Raw genomic sequence first — 18,133 nt, 5'->3', positions numbered from 1 at the left:
TAGGACGGTCGATGTTATCATGTAACTGAAAAAAATAAATCTCGATAATTTACTTGCCATGATATTAATCAAAAATTTGTACAGACGAACTTAGCAAAGAGGAAGACGTGTTGGAGTGGCTGGTGGCGAACAAAAGCACAGGAGACGAAGAGGACGTAATCGAGGATGTAACTGCGAAGACTCTGCAAACCTTGATCGGAAATATCGATAACCTAGTCGTTTTATTCTGTATGTAACTTTTTATTCGTCATTTATACTCCATGCTATAATAATCTACAGTAATATCAGTTCTAAACTACAACTATTTATGCAAATTCATATTATTGTAAACGCAATTAAAAAAATTAAATTTCAGCAAAGATTTATTTCACCTATTAAATATTACAGACGCATATGTACTTTTAATAATAGATATTTTATATATTTTTACATGCTTACGCCTTTTATACATTTGTACAATCTTACACGTATGTTCATATGTGCATTCTGTGTATTATTGTATGCGTTGTATCTTTGAATTTCTCACAAATGCATAAAGATCTGCTATCCAGTAATCATTTCTTTTTATTACACCGATACTATCTGTTATCCTGTAAAACTTTTAGACGACCACGGTGACGAAGATTCGATGCAGGTGCTGAACGAGCTGGAGAAGATCGACGACGACTGCGATAAGCACGGGATCCAGTTCGTGAAAATTGACGATGACAAGGCTGCGAAAGATTTTGGCATCGATTCTCTCCCAGCGATCGTGTATTTCGAAAAGCAAATCCCGAATCTTTACGATGGTGGGTAGGTGGGTGGAGCAATTGGGCAAACCGACGAGGACGAAAGAAAAGAGAACTGGATATATAATTAGAAATTAAATGAAATGAAATTGGATGATCGTAGGGGATGTCGAGAATGAAGATGAAATTCTGGAGTGGTTGCTGTCGCAATTGGAGAAGGACGAGATCGAGGATGTCACCGACGAAATGTTGGATCGTCTGATCAAGGATGGAAAAACCCTTGCCGTGCTGTTCTGTAAGATTTTTCATTCGCACAGAATCCACTGATTAACTCTGCTACATGTCTCAAATTAATTTTCTTGTCCAATTGTATTTTTCTGTCATTTACGTTTGGGAATAATATGAAATAGATTACGAGATTTCTTCAAATTTTCAACTTTTCTACAGTTTAGATATATTACATTAAAGTGCTACTCAAAGCATTGCAGGTCTTTCTTTTTAATTAATTATGGACGATTGCATGAACCACTATAGGAAGTTATTACGGACTCGGTTGAAATCATAAGTTTCATTTGTTAAAGCAAAAGTGAAATTGAGAAAACAAAAATTCTAGGGCTATAGCAGAGTTAAATTGTACAAAATGATTTAAACATCTAGAATACATTTTTAATTGATTAAAAATTAATTATTTGATAACAGAACTTAATAATACTCTTGCGTACCTTTTGTTTGGAAATCAATTTTGTTTAAGATTAACTAATTTATAAAATTAATTTTCTGTATAATAAATCGAATAACAACGTTTTACAAATTGCAAATTATCCTTAGACGACAACAACGACCGGAAATCGCAAAAGATTCTCAATGAACTGGAGAACATCGACGACGAGTGTGATCAGATCGGGGTGATCTTCGTGAAGATCGACAACCTAGAGGAAGCAAAGGAATATGGTATCGAAAAAATTCCCAGCCTGCTGTACTTTGAAAAGGGAATACCAACGTTGTACGAGGGAAATCTAGAGGATGAAGAAAAGGTTCTAAAGTGGTTGGAGAATCAACAAAAAACCGATCAGATCGAAGACATCACAGATGAAGTGCTCGATATGATCATCGAGAAGATGCCTCACGTAGCCGTCCTCTTTTGTCAGTGATTAATTTCTTTTTTATTTGAAGATTTATTTACGCGCATTATATAAAATAGATATTTATATGAAATATCATCTTATGCATTGAATTTATTGGATTATTCCTTTAACAGATGACAAGGATCAGAAGAAGAGCCAGAAAATCCTTGGTGAATTGGAGAACATCGACGATGACTGTGATCAGCACAATATAGCGTTCGTGAAAATTTCTGATCTGGAGGAAGCTAAGGAATATGGCATCGACTCTCTGCCTACACTGGTATTCTTTGAGAAAAGAATACCACACGTGTACGAAGGTACTTCGACAATTTTTATACGTTTCCTAAAATTTCCCAAATTTTATATGAGTTGAAACAAAAGTTATCGCGTCCTTTGTAAAGATTCTCGCAGCTTTGTATAAATTTAAGTAAAAAATTTCTTATCATCTTTGAGAGATTCGAAAAAGCGAATAAGAAGAGAGATAGAAATTTCGTGAAGTTTCAAAGAAAGGAATAAAAATAAACTTAAAAACCTCGCGCGTCTTTCAAATAAAAATTATATCCCTCGTAAAAAAGCACTGTATAATATATAACATGTCAGATGAAATAAAAATTACACATAGAAAGCTCCTTGAAGGACTCTCATTCACAATCATAGGCATTCTCATACCCTAGATTAGATAAAGACTAAAAAAAATTGCAATAAATGATATTTGAATTTTGCAGGCGATCTGATGAACGAGGATCAGCTGCTCGGATGGCTACTGCATCAAAAGAAGCACTCGGAGATACCGGAGGTGACCGACGAGATGATGGAGAAGCTGATTGAGACCTCGCCGTACTTGGCAGTCCTGTTTTGTAAGCGATCGATTCGTCTTTCTACCTCCTTTTAACATTCTTCCACTGTTACCGGTTAGGTAGGTGCTGTTGGTCGATCGCGAGCGAAAACGAGACACGAATTGATTCCTTTCCGTAGACGATAAAGACGACAAGCAGGACATGCGTATCCTGAACGAGTTGGAGAACATCGACGACGAGTTGGAGAAGGAAGGAATCGTGATCGTTCGTATGGACAACGATGCTGAGGCGAAGGAGTACGGTATCGATCACCTTCCGACTCTGGTCTACTTCGAGAACAAGATCCCGGCTCTCTACGAAGGAGATTTATTGAACGAGGACGAAGTTCTTGAATGGCTGATCGAACAAAAGAACACTGCTACCATCGAGGAAGTCACTGATGAAATACTCGTCGATTTGATCGAAGAACACGAATACGTCGTCGCATTCTTTAGTAAGTATACTCCTTCACTTTGTTAGTTTATGTTTGTCACGAAAACACAGTTTAAATTTTAAAGTTTTGAAGTATAAGTTGAATATAATTAGGTTAAATATATATAATTTTCATAATATAGGTCTTAAATATATTTCTTCAACTTTGTTACGAAAAAGTAGAAATGTATCTTTTCTCGAGTTTGTCTCGAGTTGTCACGAATATCTTATCTTTGTTTCGAAAATTATCAAGTATCGTATAGAATTCCTTTTCATTTTATTACAAATAGAATAAAAGAAAATGTGAAGTGAATAAAAAGAATGGTAAATTTGCACGTTATGAATTATTTTCAATATATGTATCTTTATTTTTAAATCGTATTTTGGTACCTAAACTACCTGTGCAACGTCTAATAATAAAAATTCTTTCATTTATTAGGTGGAGATTGCGAGGATGGTGACGAGTGTGAGAAAATCCTCAAAGAGCTCGAGAATATCGACGACGAGCTGGACGAAACTGGAATCATCTTCGTCACTACAGAAGACACAGGATTCGCGAAGAAACAAGGAATCAAGAATTTCCCTACACTGGCTTTTTTCAGGAACAAGGAGCCTTTGATCTATAAGGGCGACATCGAGGATGAGGACGAGGTTCTTTCGTGGATCACCGATGAAGATACTCTTGAAATCCCAGGGAAGATTGAAGAAGTGAATGCCAAGATGTTGGAGAATATTCTTGAGGAGAACGATTATATCGTTGTTTTCTTTTGTTAGTATTATTACTTTTTGAGAATTAATAAATATAATATTTAATATTATATTTAGCAATCGGTAAAGCAAAAAATTATTAAATAATTTCTCGGAATTCAAATTGAACGATACCACTTTTTATGTTAAATTTATTATCTAGGCATGTGATTATTACTGTGATTAGAAATTAATTTTTATATGTTCATTGATCGTAATCAGATGACACGAATAATCACGGAAATACTTAATAAATAATTCAAGACAAATGTTTAAAAATATTTAAATCATTTTTCTCTATTCTATAATTTATGGAGTTGATCGATATAGCTTCTGAATGACCAAAATAAAAAATATCTTGTCTACACTAATGTTTTCCATTCCAGATAAGGAAGGAGACAAGAAGAGCCAGAAGATCCTCCAAGAGCTAGAGAATATCGACGACGAGTGCGAAGAAAAGGACATCGACTTTGTAAAGATCTCAGATGAGGGAATCGAAAAGGAATACGATCTTCCTGGTCTACCAGCATTGGCGTTCTACAGACACAAATTCCGTCAGGTTTATTCAGGTGATATGATGCACGAAGAAGCGATTTTAGAGTGGATATTGGAACTTCGAAGTCAGGCACCGGATGTGATCGAGAACGTCGATCGGAAGACGCTACAGGTGCTGATCAACGACGTTGAACATCTCGCTGTATTCTTTTGTAAGTCTGTTATAATGAATACTTTTATATTCTATACATTTTCAACAGATCTTTCTCTATAAATCTTTTAAATCTCGACTGATATCGTCAAGTTAGAACGCTTTACTTTCATTAGGATTATTTATTTTCATCCCATACTTTTTATTTACTAAAATAATTCGCAACTAGTTTTATTTAGTTTTCTATGTTTTATATTTAAATTTATTAATAACGTGAATAAGTTTTCGTATTTCTTAATAACAGCATTTATAGCTATATATATTATAAAATATAGAAGGCCAAATAAAACTATAATTCATAACATTCTAAAATTAAGAATTATAATTCAAATTGTTATACTTACTTATGACCCCCAACAATACTAGTTGATGCTTAATTAGATAAAATTAACAGATTGTAGATAACAGTAATCTAAGAAGTTACATTTCCTAAGTTAAAGTATCTTTTAGAAAATAAGATATTTCTTTTAAACAGACGATGATAAATGCGAAATGTGCCCGGAAATACTCGCAGAACTAGAGACCATCGATGATGACACTGACAAGCACGGTATACAATTTGTTAAGTCGAACGACGCGAAATTAGCTGCCGAAATTGGCGTCTTCTCGTTCCCAGCGCTCGTTTATTACGAAACTGGGGTGCCCATCATGTACGACGGTAAGTCTCGATTGCTTAATCCTTGGCTTGTTCAATCGCGATCAAGACCCGCACTCCCTTAGTTAGATCGTCTTTGTTTTTTCTTTCTTTTTTTTTTAGTGGTTATTTTTTATATTTCTTTTTGTTTGTTAATATCGTTGAAACAAAGACACGACGAAATTTCTGCTTTACATTCCTCGTAGACATTCCTCTTTGATCTGCATTGTTGTTCTTTCATTGAACTCTCAAGAAAATTTCGATCAATTCTAATTGGATCATATCATATGATGAAAAGTCAGTTTCAGATTTTATTCTTGGCTAAGGTTGAGAAACTAGATCGTGAAAACCCGGTAAATCAATTCTAAGGAAATTGATTCATCGCACAGTAAATATTGTTTTCATTTGAAACAAATTACCAAACGCTTGAATATCAGAAAAAGATAGATAGTATAATGATATTTTCTAAAATTTGTACATCTTTTGCCTCAAATAGTTATCCTTAATTATTAATTAAATTAGAATATTAGTTATCATCACTTGGAAATAAAATTAAAAATAGAGAAAATAATAAGGAATTTCTTTTTGGTACTCAAACAATTTTCAAAGTAATATTTGCAATGATACAAACACTTTCGATAAAGATCACGTTAAATTAAAAAAAAGTAAAAGGAAGAACAACTGACACTATCCATCCCACAAGGTACCCCGCGACCAAAAACCTGGCGACCCCTTCGAAACTATTTTAACCCCCTGCAACCGAACAAATGAAATCTCGGTACACCAAGTGACTGAGCTGATCCTGATATGCGTGTGTGCCTTTTGTAGGTAATCTTAAGAACGAGGAGAGAGTTCTGGAATGGCTAATCGAACAGAAAAGTAAGGAGATTTCTAGGATGATGATTATTATTACTGGTGTACTGTTCTTTGTGACGTTAATCTCGGTCGTGACCATACCACCGGGCTACGAGTACAATACTCGCGCCGTGGTGATCACCCCGATCACTCTGCCACAATCACAATCCCCATAACCGCGTGTTCAGAAAGAACAACTATGATAATTTACGTTTGCAGTTTCTTTCTACGTGTAATAATAACGCTTGAAGTGCTTAAAGTGTATGGTTTTTTCGATTTTTTTCTTTTAAACCGATCGATATTATTTCGATCAAGGAAAATAGAGGTTATTTACTGATAAAATTAAATTATTAGTTATAAATTATTAGTTACTATAATTAAAAATTATTAGTCGTTACATACGAACTAATAATTATTATATAGAGATATTTGAGGTTTAATTAAACTTAATTGATGAGTTGTTCTTTAAGCGATAAGGGCTTAAAAGATTGGAAGAGGATCGGCGGTGTATGGACAATGAAACAAAAATTGATTGCTCGGTTTTGAGAAGAACAAGAACGAAAAAAGAAAGATCTCACAAAGCTCGGTGAAAAAGATTTATTGAAAATGTCGATTCATGATATAGCTTCTAACGCGCGCGCAAGATCGCTCTGACCAACTGACCCGTTCACAATGCATTTAAAAGCCACACCCGTACAATGCGAATTTCCACTTTTTCTCTTGCCTCCACTTTTTACTGTCTATCTCTTTTTCTATCTTAATGATTATCTTAAGTATCTGTTTTTATGACTCGTTTATTTACTTATTTTATTCGTCACTATTCTCCATTACCACTCCCTCTATCACATAACCAGCATACAGCAATTTATACACATACGCTCATTTAAACATCTGTCTCGGCGAGAGCGCAACTTTTTCGATGAGAACATGGGAACAGAGCGTATAGCTACTATTAATATGTAATATTCAGTATTATAATATATAATATAATATATAATATATAATATATAGTATTCAGAAGAAATGAGAATTGATCAAGCTTTTTTTTGTTTAAAAACTTACGGACACGCGATATCTAACCGTTTTGTGATGCAAGATCTTTCTTTCACCGCGTTTCCATTGAACTGTTTTGTCGTTAATCGATCGATAAATATCTAAGAAAATTTCGAAAGCTGAATAATAACATTCGCTTTGCACTTTCGTGGCTACGTAAATGTAAAGACACTTTCAAGAGAAAATCAATCTTTTATTTTATTTTCTTTCGATAATTGATGCGATATTAACCTCTAATTTAAAAAAAAAAGATCGCTAGCGACGAAACAGTGTAAGAAGAAAAGAAAAGAAAAATCGAAGGAACTTCCATGAATGCACACAATGATACACGCGAACATGCAGATTGTTGCCTTCGTTCGTACGAAGTATATTACTACTAAATGTATGTTATGTCGCGATCATCCATGTCGGAAACGATATCGATAACAAATTCGTACGTGTTCGTTGTTATAATACACACGTAAATAACGTGATTCATTTTAAGTCGTTAAACGCATGCAATCCCTTGGACCGAGAGGCCGTATCGATCACAAAAAACGTAGGTACACGCTCATTTCCGGCCGTGCAGAATATTATCGATGGCCCTGTTAATACGCAGGTGATGATGATAATGATGATGATGATGATGATGATGATGATGATGATGATGATGATAGTGATGATAATGATGATGACGATGATGATAATGATGATGATGATGACGATGATGACGACGATGATGAGGATGATGATGATGATGATGATGATGATGACGACGATGACGATGAAGACGAAGACGAAGACGACGACGACGACGATGACGATAACGACGATGATGAAGATGATGATAACGAAGATGAAGAGAAAAATAAGAAATTAGACAAAGCTCTGAAGAAAATCTTGGACAAAGGTAAAGGTAGGACGACAACTGAGGAGGCCGAAGAGGATTTCACGTGAGAGATCAAAGTGTGACGGGCTTTGCGCTGCGCGATATAAAGAATCACAAAATAAAAAAGCAAATAATATACCATATACAATGATATCCCTGCAGAAAACAGAACGTAGAGATACATGTATATATTTACCATCTAGAGCGATTCGGGTTGGCCGTAACAAATAATCTAAAATGAAAGATTTATTTAATTGAAGACATGGCCTTCTGCTCGCCGTTTACGGTCGAGCCAGTGGCCGTAGGGCGTACCTGCATGGAAATTAAAATTCTTCTATTTCTTTATATATTTTTTTTAATTCTTTCGTTCCCTTAACTATATCAGCCTGAATCCTCTCTCCCTCTTATTTTCTGCCCTCCACCGTCTAGAAGTCTTGACTTTCCCTCATTTGCATGCCACCCTTGTGACATCCCTTTTGTCGATGGAGCTACGTGACCAAACACAATGGCCATTTTGAAAATTCTTATCGTACAACTACTGTAACTCGCTGTTTCGTTCGTATATTCATTTGTAATTAGTAGATAGATTACATGCACTTATCGATACGGCTTTCTTCGTTGGTATCAAACTTATATTTTATTTATCTATGTTTCATTTTCTTCTTTTTTTTTTATAGAGGTAAGTAAAGTTGTTGTCGTTGGTTGTTAGAATGATGGTACCGTAGCTCCAGAAGACCTCGATCGCACTTTTACAACCCAACAAATGAAATAACAACAAATTTCTCCAAAGCGAGCCGATGGTTCCTATTGTAGTTGACAGCTGTCGTCTGCAGCGAGCTCCGAGTCGAAGAGATTCGGACTGGCCTCTGCTTGAAAGAGCGGGGAAATAAAAAAATAACGCGGAGGGGGTTCATTCGGAATATCTCACGACCGATAAATATCGGCGGTGAAGCATGCCAATAATTCCATTGCTCGCGGGATTTCAATAACTTCAAAAGCAGAAAACTCCGATTCGCACGTGTAGATACTTAGGAATCGGATAAAAACATACATAAACTAGTTGGAAACTCAACATAGAAACTTTATACGAGTAATTTAAAATTTATAAAAAAAAGAGGTATTTAGCGATACGATTCAATAAACTCAATATGATTAAAATTCGAATAATTTGAAAATCATACGAGAAACATGTCACAGTATGTAAAAGTCATCTTTTCTTCCCATTTAGGATTTCATTCTTTTTTATAATTCGATAAAGATTTAAGTGGAGGCTGGTTCACGCTAAAATGGCTGCCATAAAAGAGTCGTCGACTCGCCGCGAGATATTTTCGTCTGTGAGAAATATGCACGTTTGGCTTTTGCTGCGCAATTGGGGTTGGAGTGACACGTTCTCTCTGCACTAGTCACTAATCTCTTTGTTTCTCTCTCTTTATTTTCTCTTCACATCTTCTTCTTTTTTTCTTTAATTTTTCAACCCACCCCATCCGTATTAACTCGTGAAGAGACGAATCAATCAGCCGTAGGCTAGCCAATTTTCTTACCAACTTTTGCTCTCTTTTTTTGCCACACATCTTTGTCTGGAATCAATCTCTCTGTATCTGACTCGTTGTATATTTGCTTACTGCAGGCGACGGCTGTTTCTACATCGGCATGGGAGGTAAAAGCGCGAAACCCAAGATTCCCTCCTATCAGCCCTACCAGTGCTGTCCTGCCAAGGTCGCCCACGGCACAAAAGTCGCCAAAGTGACAAAAGTCGGCCCGGTGACCAAGGACAAGGGCAAAGTGCATGAGAGGTCCGAAAAGCTGGGGCTGCCCGGCCTGAAGCCGATTAACAAGCTCACCGCAAAGGACAGCAGAAAAACTGCCACGGTGTCATCGGGGGTTAGCAAATCGAGCGACCACAAGGCCAAGAAGGGATTCTTCGGAAGCGGTAAATATGTGAACTGGCTGTGGTAATCGCGGAGTTAAATCATTGCCCATACATATCCAGAATCTGATTCAAAGTGACTCAAATCGAATCAACGTTCTTCACGGAAGATTAGATTTTGATTTAATAAAGATGATAATCCATGAGGAATTATTTTGAGGAAGAAAAGGAACATAGGGTGTTCTACGTAATTGGGCAAAACTAGTTTTCCAAGTAAGGTAGAAGATAGAGATACATTTCATGATGCAAGATGAAGTATGTCCAATCTGAATGTAGAGGTGTTTCAAGAACTTCAAAATTACCCCTATTTTTTTTTAATTGAACTGCATATTATTTTATATACCACGTGAATTTTTGTTCCCTGCAAAAAAAATATTAAGTCATTTACGATTTTATATTTTCACTTTGTTAATAAAACTAAGTTTGATAATGAAGTAAATGAAGCTACGCAAAAAATTTTTACAAATTGTGAACTATTTGATTATCTTATTGGACAAAAAATTACGAAATCATAAAAGACAAGTTTATAATTCGCAACTGTTTAGTTTACTAACGTTATCAGCTAGTAAATTATTGTACCTACAAGTAGACGGTTCTGGTCGTGCATCGTCCTAAATTATTTAATTTTACCCCATGAACATTTTTCTACTTTCTATTCCTCAAAGCTACAAGATTGGTCCAGTTGCGTGGAACACCCTGTGTACATAATATGTATTATGAGTGAACTACGAAGCTGAAGGAAATCAGTATCCACGTGGAGAGTGGGCAGTGATTTAATTGGCAACGTAGGAAACACATAGTAGAGGGTATTAGATGATAGAAAAACGAAGTGACAGCCGATCTGTGTGAAGACGGGGGCTGGAAAGAAACGTTGAGTAAGAAAAGGGCCGGCTGACGAAACGTCTTCGTATCTGGAATACAGGTGTGTCGCGCGGTCCATGAAGAAAATCACGAGCCGCAAGTTCTGGACAAGCAAGACGATCCAAGAAACGTGCCTAGGAAAGCCGGTGGACTGGCTCCTCGGATTCCTCGAATCGTCGGGATAACAGTTTCGCGAGAGTCTCTAGCCTTCTAACACAAGTTCGATCGAACATCTTGTAAACGTTCTAGAGCGTCCGCGCACCGGATATAATATACGTAACTATTAAAACGATTCAACCGCGACGGAGCTATAATTTACAATCAATTTTTAGAGGATGGATCCTAGAAGGATTTTCTAGAAGTTCATTCTGTAACGTGTTTAATTTACAAATGGATCGTTGAGGAATATTTTTTGATTAAATTTGTTTGAGATGTTAGATACGTTTGAATTTTACCGAAGTGATTCGAGAATTACAATTATAGCTCCGTCGAAATATCTACCAGATCCTTTCCTGCTTCCTACTACATTGTGTGTGTCTGTCCAAGAACCTTGTAATCGTTGATCGAATCCGTAATAATAGGAATAAATAAGGGTTGTTCACACGTCGCGACTCGCCGAACTGTATATATACATAGTCGGCTTTGAAGAGAGAAAAATGAAAAAAAAAAAAAAAGAAAAAGTAAATGTACCGCGGTAATGAAGAATGTAACTAAACTAGGTAATCTATAAACGAAATTGTACGGGAAAAATATGCCGCGATGAGAAAGGATCGTGAGGATATAGTTTTTCTACGTCTCATTGAGAGTTGGGTCGGGGGTTGTGGCCTGTTGCAGTTGTGGCCGGGCTTCCGTACATCATGAAAGTCTAAAGAACGAGCAGAAGGAGGTGGAGATGAAGGACGAAATTGGATCAGAGAGTAAGAGACAGTAACCGATGAATCGAAGGGAAAAGGAAGATAAAAAGGGAGAAGAAGGGAAGAAGAGAAACCAGAAGAGAAGAAGAGACGAAGATACGGATGAAGAAATATAGATTGTAAAAAAAGATACGAATGTTTCGTTCGTTGAACAAACTTGTTCCTGAAACATGTTTATCGTCATTTTGATTCGTCATCGATATATCGAAGTATCATCATCATCGACGTAATCATCTGTCTCCCCTACGCTCATCGTCGCGAACAAAATATTTTAAAATCTCGTCGCATAATCGGTCTATAAATCGGCATCGATCATCGAAAAAATCATGCGCCCTTACCCTCATTTAACATATCTGTAATCCCCGAGACACCCTCCTATATTTTTCACAAAAAGATATAGCCAAACACTCACGTGTAAATTTTTCGTAACTAAACTTTTCGTAAAAACGAAAGGAAAAAGAACTGCGAATATAAATCAGCGAACTCGAACAACATCATCGTCACGCACAATTCTTGATAATAAGCGTTCTTAAATCATATCAAAAAACACAACAACAAAGCGCACACGCTTCTCGAGAAACATAAGACTTGTTCAGTCTACGAGGCGATTTTTAGTAGTCGATTTTTAAAAAGAAAGAAGGAAGGATTTATGTGTATATATAATATACATATATAAATAAGAAATCCACATGCATTTCTCGCGCGAACAGAGAAAATCTCGATGCCCGCGTGCGCGTGAATCAAAGAATGCGTTCTAATCAAATAATGGCCGAAACCGGCCATACACTTCGATCGTCCTGCCATAAATTAGTCTTGCGTATCATTGTTCTATTGTTATATCGTCGCGACGACACGATACCGCTGTCCCATTGCATTTTTGATCGGTAACGCTCGCGGAAGAACGGGGTAGGACTTCTTTTTTCTTGGTCGCGAAACGATCGATCGAACGAACGATCGTCGACGATCGAATGGAAGATGTGGCTGTTCGCTCTTGCCGAACGTTTCGTAGTGTTCTACCTAGATCTCGCGGTATAGGTTGTAGCGACGAACACTTTCTCGTTTCGTTTATTATCTTCTCTCGTTGGTTTTAATCCTGGAACCTGAAGACGCTATAGCGATTATTAATTAATATTGTCGCTAATGCAATTATCGTTCAGTCTTCATTTAATCCTTTCATGATTGACATTGATGGATGAAGATTCATCGCACAATCTCTTTTGAAGGCGTCGTGGTTCGATTCCAGGATTAAAACGAATTATTCTTAATTATATAATTCCTTAATCAATCAGCAGATCTCTCAAGAGTATGTTTATGTCAAGTGCAACGCGAGCGACATAGGTTTGTAGCAACTTGATGATCATGACAATCGTATATTGATCTGGAATAAACGACTGCTTGATCCACCATTCGATTTTTCTTAGTCTCATTTCAGACTCGAGATTAAGCTTGCTCCTTATCTCGTTTCAGATTCTGCGCCTACGCGAACCTACGCAGCTAGGGTCTGCCAATCGAATTTACAAAATATTCGTGATTTTTCTTTTTCTTTTCTGGGGTCGCATCCCCTATTTTCCTTTCATTCTCGTTCCTTTTCTTTTTTATAATATACACTGGTACATACACGCGTGATACGATATCTCGAGTTTGTACATAAGTATCATAAATTTTATTATCATATCATAAAACATATGGAAATCACGCGGGAAAAGCATGATAAGTTTATTTCTGGAGATCTTTTATTGACTGATAACATATTGAATTTTACGATCGTTCTTCGATAAAAGAATAATTGTTTAAGGGTTTAACTTGTCATGTTTTTCACCTGTGGCTTTCATATACCTAATAGTACATCGATACACGATGCTGTTCTTATCCTTAGTGCTACCATGATCGTGGCTGCGACATAAACATACCTTCTTTGAAATATTCCTCAACAGTAAAACGTCGAGGAACACGTGCGTTTCTTGTTACGCCAGCTATCACTAATCGCTTTAATCGCTTACTGGGCCGCACGAGCCAGCACTAAACAATATCAAAATCACAAAAAAAGTATATAAAATAAAATAAACGATAGCAGAAGAAAAATCGAAAAAAAAGGAGTAAAAAAGAAACACATCGAGAATTCTTGTTCTTTTTCTCCCCTTTCGAACGGTTCACCGATGGTTCCGAACGAAAGTTAGGAAATGGAAAAATCGAAAAAAAACATGCTCACCTTATTTATTTATTTATTTATTTATACGAATGTTTTATTTGTTGAGTTCTGTATTCGCTGTGGTTCTCATCGGACGTCAAGTCGAAAATGCCGATAATAATCTGTACAAAAGCTACGTTAATACAGAAGTAACATCGCGTAGACACTGTACTTTCATCGTGGTCACCGATCCTCGAGCGCGATAATTAATCAGTAAATGATAATTTGCAATGTGAATTTATAACCCGAAAATTAAGAACATAGATAAAAGTATGAGGAATAGAAACGAATAAAAATACATATATATAGGATATATAAATAAAAATTCGAGCAACAGAGATCAAATATATTAATCAATTTCACACGAGAAATTTAGTCAACAGAGAGGAATTATTTGATTATCTTAATCATCGCGCTGCGTCTGTGATCGTGATTATCAAGGCATGGAATTATTTTACTGCTCGTAAAACGTTTTTGCGCACTTTCTGCCGTACGGCATCCTCGTTAATCGCATAAGAGCAACATGTACAATAATAAAACTCGATAATAAATATGTTTCCTAGTACCAATTAGTATCCTTTTGTATTTGCTTTGCCCGTTACTACTGCTAATGATAGACGTAGAATTCCTCCCTTACCTATAATTTCTCCAGAAATAGATTATTAAAAATCGAAAACGTGTCTCGTGAACGTCCAACGAATAAATGAAACTACACTGTTTCATATGTGACACTTGTATAATAGTTTCTCACGTTGTCCCGTTTGTTTCTATTTAGAAGCTTATCAGAGTATATATGTATATGATGAACTAAAAGCTTGCACTCGACGAACACAATTCACGATACTCCAGCCACACGGTCATCAAATACTCATCGAGGATTTTCAACGTCATCCTTCACAAAAATAAGTGCCAGATAAAAATGCACACTTAAAAAGTGTTTATCAAAATTGAAAAATTATCGTCAATAATAGAGGGAAGAATCGTAGAGTCTTTATCATATCTGAATCGTAAAGCGAGCGATCTGAGATTTATCAGTAAACATTCTCTTTTAATTCCGACATCGATCGATGAACTATGTAACGACTTGTACACGAAGGGTAAGTTTCCTTGAACATCTAGAAATCTCCAGAATTTATTTAAAAACGAAGAGAATAGCCATTCCAGATCTTGAATAAAATGAAATCTATAAAAATCTGAGAGTTGGTAGTTTCTTTGACTAATTTTTTATTTAATTACGTTTGATAACGATGAATAAAAGTTCGATAAAAGATGATAGTACATTCGAGCAACCTTATGATAACTTAGGTAATCTGCTAGACGAGAACGAAGTGCTTGATTGGATGGTGAAGCAGAAGACAGACGAGAGCATCGAAGAGATCGATCGTGACACCCTGAGCAAATATATCGAAACGAAAGAATTCTTGGCTGTCGTTTTCTGTAAGATATTTTTTCTACCAAAAAGATTGCGAAAATGTGCAAAGTCGTAGATTGTTCGCAGTAAGTCACATAATTCGTAAGGCGAATTGTTCGTTCCAAATATAATCGTTATATGGGGTAAGTAAGAATTATCGTGTAGTCGGTAAAATTAAATAGCCAATCGAACGATCTAAAATCGGTTCAACACCGTAAAAAACACAAGAAAAATTTTGTTATATTCGTTTCTTAATTATCCATCCCTCAAATTCTATTAAAATCATAACTTGACACGTTTCGAAAGTTAAATTCATCTTTTAAATGATCGAGTAACAACTTCGCATCGTCTCTTCTCTTATCGACCAAATAACATTTCAAATTTAGAAATCTTATGAGTAAATTACGTGTGTTTATGCATCTGGATATAGGTAATTCAAATGTGCAAAAATATATAGAAATCGCGTGACATAAAAATATACAAAATATTCACAGTAAAGTAAATACACGTCGTAGTATTTAAAGAATGAGACAAATCTTTACTGAAATTTCATTTCCTTATTCATAAAAATATGAATGTTCATAAAAATATGAATTTGAATAAACATGCATTTAGTGTACAATTTAAAAGTAAATATGAAAATTTACAAAATGCATGTAGTATGCAAAAATATAGGAAATTACTGGCCGTGATATTTAGCATTTAAAACGAACTTCTATTTAAGTTCCACTTCTTTAATTATATTCTCAAAGATAAATTTGCATAAACATGTCCAGTTTGCTCGTAAATTTCTCCCATAAGAATGTTAAGAGGTTGATATTACGTCGCCTCGAAACGAAAAAAGAAACATCTCGCTCCCGTAGACAAGGAGGAAGATCCAGAGAGTCCTAGGGTGCTCAGGCACGTCGAGTTGATCGACGACGAAGCTGCTGAGTACGGTATAAAGATCGTAAGGATGAAGGATCGATTGATGGCGAAGAAATATGGCTACCGGAATCCACCCGGTATCACGTACTTCCGCAAGGGCAAGAACATTAATTACGACGGGGACATCGACGACGAGGAGGAAATCCTCGATTGGCTAACCAATCCAGAGAACATGGAGCTCACCGATCATATCGAGAGAATCAATAAGAAGATGTTTCACAAGATACGACAGACCACTGATTATTTGGCTGTGTTCTTCTGTGAGTATAGAATTTAAGGAGAAAGTTCGAAGAATATCTTTTAAATCATATATGATAATAATAAAATGTTAGAACAAGAATTATAAATCGAATCGAATGTATATAAAATTGGGATTACGGTGTTTATTCGGGTAAGATGAAGACGAGAACATTTTTATCGATACTTCGATGATATTTAAATTTGATATCGTAAAAGAAATTTCAACCTATTTGGAAAGTTTCCATTTTATTTCTTTTTATTTCAACCCTCGTGTGAGCAACCAAAATGTGATCGAATAAATTGAGAATCACGTTCGAAGCTTTAATGTTTAAAACGTTTGTATAAATTTCGGCATAAAGATATCCAAAGAATGGAGGATGCAGAACTGTTTTGTGATATTTTTACTGGAAAATAGAAAATTGTTAGAAGGTTGCCCACATTTCGGGTTAATACAGTGTGAGAATGGAGAAATTAAAAATCCGGCAAAATAGCTACGATTATTATTTAAAAAACGAGACTTTCGAGCATATCGAACGCGATGGCGCGCGTATGTTTAGACAGCAACGACTGCAAACAGTGTGGCAGGGTATTGGTGGAAATCGAACACATCGATGACGAAGCAGACAACGCGGGAATAAAGTTCGTGAAGATCGACGACAAGCAACTGGCCAAGCAATATGGCGTCTTCGCATTACCCGCTATATTGTTCTTTAAAATGTCCTCGAAGGAACCAGTCATTTATGCAGGTATATTATAAATTAAATTAGCTCGCAAATAAAATGAATTCGAAGTCTATAATTAATTAAATTTTATCTTCGGCCAAAGGCGATCTGTACGACGAAAATCAGATACTGCAATGGTTATTAACACAAAAAGATCCATCCGGAGAGGTAATCGAGGATTTGGAGGGTGAAGAACTTCTGCATTTGATAAGAGAATCGGAATCGTTAGCAGTGTACTTCTGTAAGTCTGACAGTCCTTCAGCTACGGCCAACTGCCAAGCAGGAATGTATCTCTAGCCTGTTGCGTGGCTCTACTATATTTCTAATATTTTTATACTTTATCCCGCTCTTCTTCTATATTTGATTGTAAATATTGTAAATATTATCATTCGGATATTCAGATATTCGTATCCACATTTTGCTTCATCGATAATAATCGATAAAGTCGAGGATCATCTCAGTATAATTCTTTAGTCTCTACAACTTGACCATTAACGCTAGAACTACCACACATGATTGATCCAATGATAATGAGTTCTGGATGTTCTATTTTCACAATTATTAAAAATATGCAAGTGCTCTTAACAGGATTGATGTTGATTTTTCTGTTTTTCTTCTTTTTTTTTTTCAATGGACAGCAGTTTTAAAATTCAATACAATTAATGTCAATTCAATGGTAATGTTAATTAATTGTCAATTAACCTCATGCTGTCGAGATTGTGTTCTTATTTAATTCTACAGCTAAACATGTATTTTTTGCATCCTATTCATAACTCAAAAAATTCGTTTGACGTATTATTAAAATATTTGTCTTAACATATATATATATATATATATATATATATATATACACCTTTGGCTGGACCCAACAGGTTCTCCCCATCTTCGGCTATTTTATATTAAAATATTCCTTTTTAGCCACAATGTGATATTAAAATCAAAAAATCAACATAAACGCAC

The 18,133-nt window shown here is 35.8% G+C and overlaps 1 protein-coding gene and 1 long non-coding RNA gene across 5 annotated transcripts in view; one reads left to right on the top strand and one right to left on the bottom strand.

Annotated features, from left to right (window-relative positions):
- LOC126867664 (uncharacterized) overlaps nt 1-18,133 on the top strand; it is a 44,924-nt gene that overhangs the window by 22,108 nt on the left and 4,683 nt on the right. For 2 of the 4 annotated variants that reach the window (XM_050622450.1, XM_050622449.1), the window contains 15 exons: nt 85-228; nt 606-788; nt 892-1,023; nt 1,557-1,871; nt 1,987-2,169; nt 2,578-2,709; nt 2,828-3,142; nt 3,560-3,889; nt 4,254-4,574; nt 5,049-5,231; nt 6,036-6,086; nt 15,179-15,310; nt 16,148-16,471; nt 17,009-17,197; nt 17,277-17,414. In XM_050622450.1, coding sequence (XP_050478407.1) covers nt 85-228; nt 606-788; nt 892-1,023; nt 1,557-1,871; nt 1,987-2,169; nt 2,578-2,709; nt 2,828-3,142; nt 3,560-3,889; nt 4,254-4,574; nt 5,049-5,231; nt 6,036-6,086; nt 15,179-15,310; nt 16,148-16,471; nt 17,009-17,197; nt 17,277-17,414 — 3,072 coding nt within the window. The remainder of the gene's footprint in view (nt 1-84; nt 229-605; nt 789-891; nt 1,024-1,556; nt 1,872-1,986; nt 2,170-2,577; nt 2,710-2,827; nt 3,143-3,559; nt 3,890-4,253; nt 4,575-5,048; nt 5,232-6,035; nt 6,087-15,178; nt 15,311-16,147; nt 16,472-17,008; nt 17,198-17,276; nt 17,415-18,133) is intronic. The other 2 variants (XM_050622452.1, XM_050622451.1) reach the window with 1 other exon arrangement.
- LOC126867674 (uncharacterized) lies at nt 11,781-14,642 on the bottom strand. The gene is made up of 2 exons (XR_007690372.1): nt 13,166-14,642; nt 11,781-13,118 (listed from the first exon to the last, which is right to left on the bottom strand). It is a non-coding gene; the product is annotated as an uncharacterized LOC126867674 (long non-coding RNA).

This window comes from Bombus huntii, chromosome 7, assembly GCF_024542735.1.
Source record: "Bombus huntii isolate Logan2020A chromosome 7, iyBomHunt1.1, whole genome shotgun sequence".
In the NCBI taxonomy this organism is placed as follows: Eukaryota; Metazoa; Arthropoda; class Insecta; order Hymenoptera; family Apidae; genus Bombus; species Bombus huntii.
The sequence above is the reverse complement of the archived record's forward strand: the minus strand, read 5'-3'. Positions and strand labels throughout refer to the sequence as shown.